The following is a 14,000-nucleotide window of genomic DNA, read 5'->3' on the forward strand; positions in this document are numbered from 1 at the left end:
ACATTCCATATACCTGTCTGTGTCCTGGGCCAGCTGCAATTCATAGGGCTCAAAATTATGTTTTCTCATAATTCGGTGCACGTGAATCCAAACTTGTGGAACACTGTGTATATTCAGCATAGACTAAAAGGAGTAGTCAAGCGAATCTTTCTCAATACATAAAATACCACTTTGTTCTAAGGTTTAATTCACACAGGCACCTATCTTACTGCACTTGACATATAATTTGGCAATAAGTTAAAGTATAACACAAGCCAAACTTTTATTTTTTTTGCAGATAGAGCAAGAAAGGGTTAGAGCATGTGTCCCCCTTCACTAGCCACTAGCCATTCTACTTTATTAGAGTAGAACAGCCGGTACTGGTACTCTTATAGGCAGTACCAGTGGGAAAGCTAGACATTATTTCACCCGGGGCAAAGAATCAGTTCGGTGCCCCCCCTTACGGCACAAGATTAGGCAGAAGTGAGAAACTCCCAGGCCATAGCTGTTGAGTCAGCTGTCTGTCCCCTCCCCCATGCTCCTCTGTTGTCCCCCCTGCTTCTCTGTTCCCCCCAGGTGAGCTCTGCAGGGAGGTAGAGGAGGTGAGCTCTGCAGGAAGGGAGAGACAGAGGAGCGGAGGGAGCGGCAGTCCGCTGTCACTGAAGCTGGCCCACTGAGCCATCAGCCCACCGGGAAACTCCCTGTAGTCCCAATGGCCAGTCCATCCCTGCTATTGAGGAACTGTCCTTTTGATTTCTGCCAGCCCCGGAAATAATTGGATCTCCCCAATGGGAACAGAGTAGGAAACTGTTAGAACTGCTGACTGTGCTTTAAAATAGGTCTTTGCCTTCCTGTCCTGCTCACAACCACTCCTGTCATGTCGTTTCTTGCCCTGGTGTCAAATGGACAGGATTGTCCCCAGTGGGGTCACAAAAAAAAAAAAACTGACAGATGTTATAACTCTTCCCTACTTTATCCTAACCGAAATGAAAACATTTTAATTGGCGTTAGTTTTAAAGTGGCCACATTCTGGTGTTTTCTGGATAGTGTTGGATGTCCAGAAACTCTGTGGTACCTGTATTTCTAGTGTAAGTGCAAGGCCTGACATTATACTGTACATGAAAAAAGTGCTAGTGGATCTTGTATTCTATACATTTGTTATGTTTTTTTTTATTGTGCATCTTTTAAAAATGGAGTAATAGAATTTGATAAAGGTAACACATTTATTTTTTTTGTTATAAGGCTATTTAGATGTCTGGAACATTTTACTATAATGAGTAATATAGGGAGATTATTATCTTCTGACTCAGAATATCTAAATTCACCTTAATAACACTCAATGAACACAACACTCTCCATGTGTAATTGATGGGAATCTACTGATTGAAAGATAAGAAAGTTATTTACTGGAAGATAAGAAATTAGAGCTATTCTTTTTTGACCTTCAGAAATCAGAAACTTTAGCTGTTTATCATATTTACTGTTTGTGGAACTTAGGATGCTTTGCAAAACATAGTCTTCAGTACATTTTGTACTGTAACTTATAGCACAGTAATGCTGCGTACACACGATCGGAAATTCTGACAAGAAAAGTCCGTTGTGAGCATTTGGTCGGAAATTCCCATCCTGTGTAGGCTCCATCGGAAATTTCCGCCAAGAAAAATTTGAGAGCTGGTTCTCAATTTTTCTGACAAGAAAAGTTCTTGGAGGAAATTCCGATTCTCTGTATGTAATTCCGACGCGCAAAAAAAACACGCATGCTCTGAAGAAATTTGGTGCAGGCTCGGAATCATTGAGCTTAATTTTTGGTGCAGGCTCGGAATCATTGAGCATAATTTTTCTCTGCTCGTTGTAGTGTTGTACAACACCGCGTTCTTGACGGGTGAAATTTGGTGTGACCGTGTGTATGCAACACAAGTTTGAGCCGAAATTCCGTTGGAAAAAAATCCACGGTTTTGTTGTCGGAATTTCCGATCGTGTGTACACGGCATAAGGCCTTGTAAAAACCAGAAGGATTTCACATGCGTCATTCCAAAATGTAATTGCTTTAATCCCTGATAAACATAACCTGTAGGGTTATTCTTGGGTCCCAAGCCCTACTCCATAGAAGCCATGGTTTCCATACATACCTGCTGTGATGATGGCCAAATAGCCAGAAACACCTGTAGGCAGTTTGGAATAAATGGCTCTATAATAGTAAGGTCAGCATTAAAAATAAATTCTAGGCATGGTATATGTTTACATTCCAGCTTGAACCAATGTAACTTTATGGCTCCATGCACACAGAAGCTAAAAAAAAAGCTATAAAAAAAAACACCAGTAGCTTTGCAGGGAGCCTTTCAAAGTTTTTTTGCATTTTTGCAATAGCATTTATTAGCGTTTTTCAGTGTAGCGTTTTTTAGCTTTTTTTTTCATTTTTTTTCAATGGATAAAAAATGCTGGCACAGGCGTTTTTGAGTGTTTTTCTGCATTTTGCATTTTCTCCCGCCGGAAAATGGCACTTTGAACGGAAATTTTGGGCGTTCAGAAAAAAGCCAATAAACTCCAAAGCTCATTAACACTAAAAAACACATGGGTACATAGGCTAACATAGAGTTCAGTTCATGGGCTTTTAAAAAAAAAAGCCCAAAACGCCAATAAACTGCAGTTTATCAGCTTCAGTGTGCATGGAGCCTATACCATACATGGTGTATATACCCCCTGGAAGCTGGAAACCACTGAAGTAGACACAGCTATTTCAGTGATCTAGACTTGCTCCTGGGTCTCAGCAGTCGGCCTGATACATTGTGAACACAGGTTGTTGGCAGCTCAGGCTGGGCTCACACTATTGCAAAATGAATGCAGGGTTTCCCCGCGTACAATTCGCATGATAGGAGACTGTCACTAAAGCTGGTTCACACATCTCTGGGGCGGCCACAGAGCATAAAGCAGAAGAGTCCTGTGCGTCTTTGGCCCCCGTTTCAGTTCCAAATTTAGCCAACAAATTGCACCTAATTCAGACCTGAAATAGTGAAATGGGAGGCATCAAACTCCCTGCTGCAAGCTGCGCCGCACACAGTGTGAACCCAGCCTCAGAACACACACCGTTCAGAGATTACTTTGCATTTTCTAAATTAAGGCAAAGCATTTTACAATTAGATGAGAGGCAGGGCAGTGATGTCATACTCTCCACCTTGTCCAATCAGAGAACACTTTGCATTTATTTACAAAGTGCAAACATTCCCTGAATGTTCACAATGCATCAGCCCAGCTACTCAGCACATGACCCAGAAAGCTATTGGATATCACAGAAGTAGCAGTGTCTATTTAATTGATTTTTCAGCTTTCAGGGACATCACCCAGGTTTGGTATATACATAGCTACAATGGACCATGCTGGACCAATGTAACTATATATATATATATATATATATATATATATATATATATATATATATATATATATATAATTAATCGACTAATTTCCATTAATTATAACACACATACAGATCCAACTACTTTTAGCTGATCTCCTTGCAGGTTGATTCCCAGTGCAGCTACCAACCACTGGAAAAATGGATAGCAGGATACAAAAAACACACAAAGGCAGCGCTCAATGGGAATAGCATTACAACTTTTATAGTCTTCAAGTAGGTAAAAAAATAAACATTGCACTGGAGATAAATCGATGTAGCTACATAAACTGTAAAAGTGGTGCGAGTAATACCAAATGGTAGCAAAAGCAGTCATAAAAACATGTAGCTAAGTATGATACTGGTATAAAAATGTGTACAATGATACCACTGCTGAATCCAGATGAGGAGGGGTTAACATCAGTCCGTCGGCATTTAGATGTCCCGTGAAGGGAACTATCACAACTCCCAGTGGATGGCTGTAGAATCCCAGGTTGATAGAGGGAAGTGATAGAAAGAAGTGTAACAGCCCTTGCGTGTGGCAGATAGTAAGGTCCTGCCGGCATGCAGATATGAAGGCACAGCAAAGGAGCCCTTCAGATGGACACGGCAAGCCCCGCCGGTGTCCGTGACGTCACCGGATCTCCGACGGAACTCCCTGAAGACCCGGAAGTCGGCGAGAGGTGAGTACCGATCAATTTTGATCGATCCAAAAATGTACGATTAATCAAGGAATTAATAGTTAATTTCCATAGCCCCAAAAAATAATATATATATATATATATATATATATATATATATATATATATATATATATATATATATATATATATATATAATATACCATGCCTGGAATTCTTCTTTGAAGACAGGCAACTAGCATTTGCAGAATGAAAAATTAGCAATGGCAGCCGCCATGTTTCTAGCAGAAAAGGTTTCTGATGAACAATGGCAAACAATACTACAGCGTTTTATATATATATATATATATATATATATATATATATATATATATATATATATATAAACTGTTTTGTTTCTGTGAATAAATACAGTAAGTAAAGCTGTACTGAGTACATTTCCTTCGTTATCGGTTTAGGAGGGATACCGAATCTGTACCGTGGTACCATGCCAGGTATGTGAGACCCAGAACGCTCTGAGCTCACCAAGCTCCTGACTCAGCTGGCATATTGTGTGATACCGCAAAGGGGCTCCATGAACAGTGGCCTCTTTCGCTTGTTGATCCACTTTAGCAGCACACTCAGCTTTTTCCAATCAAACTGTTTATTCCCTTTAGAGCATAGCCATTGTCTGTAGCTTGGCTGCTAATGAAATACGTGGCTAGGAAATTGATGCTTTTTGGAAGAGGCGTATTAGGAACACATGGATGGATAGACAATATATTGACAGTTTAAATTCGCAGCTCATCTGGGTACTTAGCTAAATTTTGGCTGAGCAGCACTAAGATTTGCTTCCCCTTTGTTCTCTATTATTTTATACAGTTACATTGATCCTAAAAATAACATTAAAACCAAGCTAAGTAGAATAAAACAGGGACACAATTTGCAAGAGTTGCATGTTTGTTTAACTGAATAGACATTGCACATTTTAAAGTGAGTGTACCTTGAGTTTTTTTCATAATTTTTTTTATGTGTGAACTTCCTGTTTATTTATACTCCCCATTTTCTCTTTTGTTAGTAAAAAATATAATTAGAACCTAATAAGAATTTCCAACAATTCGGTCTGTATATCACAAGCATTCTATCTTAATCATACAGTACAAGACGTAAGCATCTTATTCATATACCATGAGTTATAGACGTATATCTTCAGATGATACAAGCCTATTACCCGTCGTATCATATGATCAAGTTGCCTGTGTCCTGTACTGTACTCCAAGATATGGAATTTATAGGTAAGTCAAACTTGCTCTTTTTTTATTTGATCTGTAAAACATGTGACCATACTTCCACTCACTCCATCAGAACGGCTTGTCTCCTAACTGTCACTGTACATGCACACAGTTGACAGTTACTATAGCAATGTATAGTGCTGTTGGTTCCTTTAAAGTAAGGCATGGATCGAAATTTGAAAGAATTTTCTTTCGAAAATCGTATCTAAGAATTTTCGTTCGTATTTGGCACCATTAGTGGGCTGCAGCAACAGCCGAATTTCGTGTGGCCATTGAATTTTAATAATTGGACATGTTGGAAATTTTTTGAAAAACAAAAGATTTTCTAATCAATGATGGTAGAATCGTGCGAGAAATGTAATTGAAAAAGAAATACGCATGTGCAAGAAAAGAAAATTCCCGGAAAGAAAAGAAGATTTCCAGATACGAAAAGTATTTTCTGTAGGAACATGAAGTGAAATTGAAGGTTTAGTTGGTCAAATTTTAAAATCAATGGTAACACCATCGGATCACAAAACGCACACATTTTTTTATTTTTTTATTCCTAAATTTCGACCATGTATGGTCTGCCTAAATCTGCCATTTGATGATGCGTTGGTTCTTACCTTCCCCATGCTCCCTTGCAGGACTGTCCAGTTGCCAGGGATTTTTAGTAGAAGGACCTATGTAAACTCATTAATGGATTGAAACAGATCTTTTACAGATCTTACAAACTTTCCCTCTGCCCACATTATAGTGCTCAGACCTGGTAATTGGCTGCCCAGGTGCTAAGTCCAGCATCACCGGAGGAAGAGGAGAAGGTCATATGTTCCCATATACCTAGACATACTAGGCATTCCCAAAGGCCCCAGAAATGGAACGGTAAATCTCAGGAGAAGGAGTTTTCCTATCAAGAATTATTGAGTGTCAGGATTACTTTAAAGGATAACTATGGAAAAATATGCAAGAGATGATACCGCTCTAAAAACTGCTGATCCCTTGGCTTTGCTTCCGTCCCACTAAACCAAAAGGGTGCTGGCTATGCACAGGTGCATTGGATAGAAAAGGATCCTGGACTGCCGCATTTCTTGAAATGATGTCTTTATTGTACAAATAAAATCCAAAAAACAACCAAAGCGATGCAGTCAAAATGAAGTAAACAACAGGAAATGTTGGAAATGTTGTTCACTTTATCTTAACGGCATTGCTTTGGTTGTTTTTTGGATTTCATTTGTACAATAAAGTCATTGTTTTAAGGAGTGCGGCAGTCCAGGATCTTCTTCTATCCTATGGAAAAATATGGCAAATAAAAAATACAGCATATACAATTCATACACAAGCTATATTGTAATTTAATGTTATTAAGAATTACCTTTCCTTTTCAGTCTGCAGCCACTGTAATCCAATATGACAACTTGGAGGGGTTATGTAAACAGTTTTTGTACAGAACTTCCCCAGAAATGTAATTCCATTCTTGATTGATGTGCTCCCTGATTTTACCAAAAGTCTGCAGTAAGATACATTCCCTGCAATAGGAATTTCAGTTTTAGTGAGATACTCTGCAAGAGTCAACTACTCCTAAAGGCAGGCAGACACTTCCACTTTCTTTATGACTCCTTTCACACTGGGGCCGTCTGAGCGTTAGCGATAAAGCGCTGCTCATTTTAGCGGTGCTTTTCGGCCTCTAGCGGGGTGCTTTTAACAATTTTTCTAAATTCTAACAATAAATATGTTTTTTGATTGGGAAGCTCCATTAATTCCAAAATCAAACTAAATAAGGTCACCCTGTCCACCGGGTGACAACGCTGGTAATTAACAGCTTTATCACCCTGTTTAAGAAACTAAACAAATCAACAGATCTGCTCGGAGGATAAACACATTAAAAAAAGATGGATACATGGGGGGGAAAACAGAACTGCTGCGTTAATGTTAGTGACAAACTGCAATATCTATGTCATGTTTTTATTAGTCAATTTGTTTTGGAGGAGTGAAAACAACTACGAAGCTCTGGTCTTTTACACTGTTATGCACACTCAGGAGTTGGAAAACAGTGGGGCTTATTAAATAAAGTAAATGAACAAGAGCAGGGAAAAGTACTATATCACACTTGCATGGCAAGCTAGCATGAGGGTGAATGTGCACATAAACATAAAGATCTCTGAACCTATGTAGCAAATTATGTTCAGTGCATATGTCCTAGTTTGCTATGATCATTGAACACCAAAGTACGTTTTTGGGAAAAATTATTATTGTAGGCATGCAGGACTTACGCACAATGTGGATGTTTAGTAAATATTATTATTGTGAGCGTATGATTTGCTTGCAAGCACCAAATTATATGCCGGCATATGTGCGTGATACCTGGTTAGATATCATCTGGTTTGCCAATGGTGATAACTAGCCAGCAACTGAGACTTTATATAATGGAAATCACTTCCTTGCCCAATGAAAGTTTGCATAATCTCCAGCACTAATGAGAGAGTAATGATGGAGCTAGATTTAACTGATGTAGTCAGCGAGGGATTGACACCATAGGAGAAGACGAGTGGATTTAGACCCATTCAGACTAATGCACTGCATTAACACTTAATTTTTAACATGTTACCACAGTGCACTTGCCATGATGCAGTGCGTTAAGGTGGCATATGTTTTGAATGGTACCCTTGGTACAAAAAATCCAGTGCTACATTTGACTTTATTTTGCAGACTTGATTGTGGAGCATTAACAGCACACACTTTAAAGAGCAGTACAACCAATGTTAATGTGCGTTAGTAATCACAACATAATGGATCAGACTGGTTTGAATGGGACTGTAGTGATTCTTTCTGGTGTGCTGACCTTGAGATGCTATGAAAAAGGCTGTTTTTGTTGTAAATTTACCGGTTGTGCCAATAAAAGCCAAGTTTTATTAAGGACATATGTTGGGTGCAGGTCTTCCTATCTTGGTTCAGTGTCCTGACCTTGAAACAGAAGAATTGTCCCTAGTTTTTTTTTTTATATATAAAAAAAAAAAAAGAATTGTCCCTAGTTAAATATAGCAGTAAAATACAATTTCCAATATAATGTTTATGTACATAGTTGGTATGGATGAAAAAAGACACCAGTCCATCCTGTGGTGTGTAAGTATTTGTGTGTTTATGTCACTAGTACATTGTATATCCCCTGTATGTTGTGATTGTTAAGGTGCCCAACTAATAGTTTTTTGAAGCTATCGACTATCCCTGCTGATACCACTGCTTGTGGAAGAGAATTCCACAACCTAACCGCTCTGACAGTAAAATACCCTCTACGCAGTTTGAGGTTAAACCGTTTCTCTTTCAATTTTAGTGAATGGCCGCATGTCTTTTTAAATTCCCTATCACAAAATTTCCCTATGCTAGGGTGACCAGTATGGTGTTTGTACATCGCTATCATATCTCCTCTCAAGCGTCTCCTCTCCAGAGAGAATAAGTTCAATGCTTGTAGTCATTCCTCATAGATGAGATCCTCCAGTCCCTTAATTATCTTTGTTGCTCTTCTCTGGACTCTCTCCAGTTCCAGCACATCCTCCTTGAGGACTGGTGCTCAGAACTGGATGGCATACTCAAGATGCGGCCGGACCAGAGTCTTGTAGAATGGGAGAATTATTGTTTTATCTCTGAACCCCTTTTAATGCATGCCATATTCTGTTAGCTTTGCTTGCAGCAGTTTGGCATTGCATGCCATTGCTGAGCCTGTCATCTACTAGGACCACCAGGTCCTTTTCCATCCTAGATTCCCCCAGAGGTTTTCCCCCTAGCGAGTAACTTGCACTCGTACACAAATGCATTACTTTACATTTTTCAACATCAAACCCCATTTGCCATGTAGTTGCCCACTCCATTATTATATGGTCCATGCCGATAGACCTCAGTTTGTAAATTAAATGTTTGTGGGGAACTGTATCAAATGACTTTACAAAATCCAGCTACAGGGCCTACCTCTATCTAGATGGCAGCTCACTTCTTCATAGAACGTTAATAGATTGGTTTTGCAAGAATGATTCTTCATGAATACATGCTGATTACCACTAATGATATTGTTTTTATTACTAAAATTGTGGATATAGTCCCTTATCATCCCTTCCATTAGCTTACATACTATTAATGTTAGGCTGGCTGGCCTGTAGTTTCCAAGGATATATCTCGGCCTGTTTGTAAATATTGGTACCACGTTGGCCTTTATTCAATCAGCCGACACCATTCCAGTTCATAAAAATTAGGAGCAATGGTATAGCTTTCACCTGACTGAGTTCCTTAAGGACCCTCAAGTGTAAGCCATCTGGTGACTTGTTTATGTTAAGTTTTTCAAGTCTATTTCTGATACTGTCTTCTGTTAGCCATGAGGGTACATTCTGTGACGTGTTATTAACATTACATTCTTGGTTACTATAGCCCCCTGTTTCCTTTGTGAAAACCGAGGGGAAAAATGCATTTAAGGCTTCGCCTTATGTTTATCTTTTGTAACCAATTTCCCATCATCATCCTTTAGGGGGCCAATCTTTTAAGTAGACTTATCACAATTTGTTGGTCAAGGCAAGTTATTTTCTTGTTTCTCTTTGTCCAAAATGGTGAGGTTGGTCCACACAGTGTTTTTCCTACAAGGCTCTACAGACCTACATCTGGCCCGATACATATCACTTGCCAGCATCTGCCCATATATTACCACCTTTAGACCACAGTTTGAAAGATATATAAAGCTCAGGACAGGTGTTAAGTTTTCATGTGTGTAATCTGTGGGGATATACTGTATTTATTGGCAACACTCACTTTTTTACCCTGAACATAGAGGGTAAACTGTGCCTGAGTGTTATATGCAGGGGGCTGTGGAATGTTTTTTTCCCTGAAACTTCCCTCTTAAAGTTAGGATGCGTGCTATACGCCTGTGCGTGTTATACGCCTGTGTGTGTTCTACGCCGATAAATACGGGCAAGTACTTTTTTAATCTCATTTTACTGAACTGATCCTTTATCCTTTATGAAATATCTTGGAAAAGCTGTGAAATCTCACTTTTAACTTGAAGATAAGGTGGATCAAAAGTGTCAACAATAAAAAAAAGTTTAGAAATCAATATGTTGTAAGTCAACAGCATAAAATGAAGAGGAATGAGAAAACAATGAACATTGCTGTCTTTTTAAAAAAATATTTATTTTTTTAGAAGTTTTTAGCAACATACTGTAAATTAGTCAATTTTGTAGCCAGGACCAAGAAATCTTAAAGGGAATAAAAACACCTCCATATCACCATATATTGTTTTAATAAGTTACCTGTATTGCATGTCTGGGAATTTTACAAATAATTTAGTTGATATCAACAGTAATATATATATTTTTCCTTATGTCCTCTATTTTACTGCAGGTCCTGGAAGAAAGCATGAAACTGGAGTGTAAATGTCATGGTGTATCTGGCTCCTGCACCACAAAAACATGCTGGACAACATTGCCAAAATTTAGAGAGGTGGGATTTCTTCTGAAGGACAAATACAGTGAAGCTGTTCAAGTGGAGCCAGTGCGTGCCAGCCGAAATAAGCGGCCAATGTTTCTCAAGATTAAAAAGCCTTTGTCCTACCGCAAACCAATGGATACAGACTTGGTGTATATTGAAAAATCCCCAAATTATTGTGATGAAGACCCAGTGAGTGGTAGCGTTGGGACGCAAGGCCGCATGTGCAACAAGACAGCTCAACACGTCAGTGGTTGTGACTTAATGTGCTGTGGGAGAGGGTACAATACACACCAGTACTCCCGGGTGTGGCAATGTAACTGTAAATTCCACTGGTGCTGTTATGTAAAATGTAACACATGCAGTGAACGAACAGAGGTGTTTACCTGTAAATGAGAAAATATCCTGAAACAGAATGCTTTTCAGCTTTGGGAACTTTTGCCGTACATTTGCACAGAATCTCAAGCCACGTACCGCAAATTGGAGGTCTATCACTCAACCAGAGACAGCCTAACAATCTAGTAAATTCTTACTTACTGTCTTCTATAGAGAGAATTACTAGCACAGGGGCATAAAGTTGAGTATAGGAAGGGCTCTACATAGCCTTAATTCATTCAGTTATGCATTCCATAATGGAACCCACTTCAAACTGAGTGATGTTGTACAAGTAGGTGAGGTGCGTGTTCTGTTTTATTTTTTTTATCTGGGTACACATGAATAGTCAAATGGATCATATATTCATTGATGGTTCACACCTAAACGTTAGTGGTTAGACATACTGGAATATATAGATGGATATGAAAAAAACAGCTGCCATTTTGAAAATGAGATTAGGATGAGCTAACAATGAACATGTGTGAATTTCCGCTTCGAGTGTGCATTATACAGATTAAGGTTGTAAATGTTCAGAACTTTGTTACCACCATTTCAGATTGGCTGTAGTTTTTTTTTCCTGACCAATTTTTTTTTTCTTTTTTATAAGACGCTGTTTTATATATATAAATATATATATAAATATATATTAATTATTTTTGTTGGCACATGGACTATAAATATTAGCATTGAATATTTAACAATATATTTTAGAATAAACTAATATTAATTTATTTAATAAATAAACCTACTGCCATGTGCAACTGTCTGTGCGAAAAAATATATAATTAATTAGGGAATTAAAATGCTGTCTTGGGAAACTGGAGATGTAAATAGTATATATAACTCAAATCCCACATATAGCTGTGCACAAGGGATAATCTTGTTACTTTTACTTTTTCGTGGTGAAAGCAGACATCTTTACATTAATACTTTAATGCTGTTTGCTGCTAGCTGTCTGGAAACTCATTTATCAATATTTAATTGTTTGGTTATGTTTATTTTCTTTTTTTCTAAAGTAAGTAATTTGGATTCCATTTGTTGGAATGTTCCAGACAAAAAAGGAAAAAAGGACCATATGGAACAAAAAAAAGAATATATTTTGTAAGAGACTATTTTTATATGAATATTTTATTTATATTATGTCTGCTTGTATAATTCCATAATCATCAGTTTCTCAATAAAATAAAAAAAACACCTTATATCTAATTTCCGGTGTTTGAACAAATCAGTAAAAGTTTAGTCCGTAATATACAAGTTCACAAAATATTTGCTGATTTCTTTTAAAAAAAGTTTTTTTTACATCAAAACCTTCAGTCAAGATATATCTTTATTTTCCCCCTTAACTTTGGATTAACAATTAATAGATGGCGTGTGTGTTTCTTGTTAGGCACTTTGGCAGAATACACACAATAGACAAAGGTCATTTAACACTCATATGATCACATGGCTTAAATTTGTGATTAGCATTAAATTTTTGCTCGCTGATCCCATTCGGAAGAGGAAAAAGAAAAATCTGAATTTGCTTCCCACATGCATCAGTCATTAAACTCTAGGTTTTCTTTTAGCAAATGTGCTGCGTATGCTGCCTATTAAATCTCTATATTGTGTTACTGTCAAATTTGATTTTATCAGTGACAGGCTATAGACTATGACTGTACAAACTAACTTGACATACTCTGTCTGATTCTCACAGATAGCACACAAAGCTTACAGGTTTTTCCGCCAACTGCTTTGAGCGTTTGCCCACTTTGTGCCTTAAAAAAATAATATGCAATGTTAAATAATTTCATCCAAATAACAATACCATACAATAAAAAAAAAAAAAAGAAAAACTCTCCTTACACTCAATTAACAATTAGAACAGTATTTTTTTTAATCCTTAGGTCCATTATAATTTTGATTTCACAAACAGTGTTAGACCAGTGTACATCAATATATAAGATGTCAGGATAGATTTTAGATTAGATTAATTTATTGTCAGACTACTGAGCTGGTAAAAGAAATATAATGCAAATATTTTTATAACTTTTTTTTTGTTTTATTAACTACTGAAATATAATGCACATTGCTGATAGTTCTGGTAAGAGGGTATAGAATGGGTGTTTCTTTGGACAAAATGGCTTCTCTATAATTCACTATGGATTTCATTTTCTTTCTGGAAAAAAGCACCAATGGTCTTTGGAAGTCAGAAATAGTTTTGGGATTTTGAAAGGAAAAAATGGTTTAATCATAAATGACTTGTGTAAGATGGCGTCTTCCAGAATTTGTTGGGTTTTCTTTTCATTCAACCATTAATTTACAGTGTGGGCTCATATCAGTTCATCAATCCATTTTAGTTACAATAAAAATGTGGTTCTCAAGCTTTGTTTTTTTGTGTGTTGTTTATTGTGATGCTTGATTTACTTCTCGGACTTGTTGAGCTAATTTAAACTACTGGCTGCTAATATTTCTTGGCACTCTCTATAGTGAAAGTTCTGAATCTACTACCTCTCACACCTTCTGCAAAAAAGGAAATATCCCATAGAAAGGCTGCTGTAGGTGGGAGTTGCTGGAAGCAGACAACAAATTCACTGTATACTTTGCCATTCACTAGAAGGAAGAATTAGTATTGTTTCCTTCAGAAGTGTTTCACAGCTTCAAAAACATATTTTTAGGATACTGTATTTTCCGGTGTATAAGACGACCAGACGTAAAAGACGACCCCCTAATGCTACTGTATTTCCTACATTTTTGCCTATACTCACTGTATAGGAAGACCCCCCTTCTGAGGCAGGACGATCCACCTTCTGAGGCTTTCATATTGCCTAGATTTCCTTCTTCTCAATCGAAGTTGGACCCATACGGCGAGCAATGTATTCTATTGAATACAAAGCCTGCTCGGATTGGCAGAGGCTGTGACATCAT

The 14,000-nt window shown here is 37.7% G+C and overlaps 1 protein-coding gene across 2 annotated transcripts in view; it reads left to right on the forward strand.

Annotated features, from left to right (window-relative positions):
* Positions 1-13,456, forward strand: part of LOC120945270 (protein Wnt-7a) — an 88,910-nt gene extending 75,454 nt beyond the window's left edge. For both annotated transcript variants that reach the window (XM_040359314.1, XM_040359313.1), the window contains exon 4: positions 10,638-13,456. In XM_040359314.1, coding sequence (XP_040215248.1) covers positions 10,638-11,117 — 480 coding nt within the window. In that variant the 3' untranslated portion in view covers positions 11,118-13,456. The remainder of the gene's footprint in view (positions 1-10,637) is intronic.
* The last annotated feature ends 544 nt before the right edge of the window (positions 13,457-14,000 follow it).

Source organism: Rana temporaria, chromosome 7, assembly GCF_905171775.1.
Source record: "Rana temporaria chromosome 7, aRanTem1.1, whole genome shotgun sequence".
Classification (NCBI taxonomy): Eukaryota; Metazoa; Chordata; class Amphibia; order Anura; family Ranidae; genus Rana; species Rana temporaria.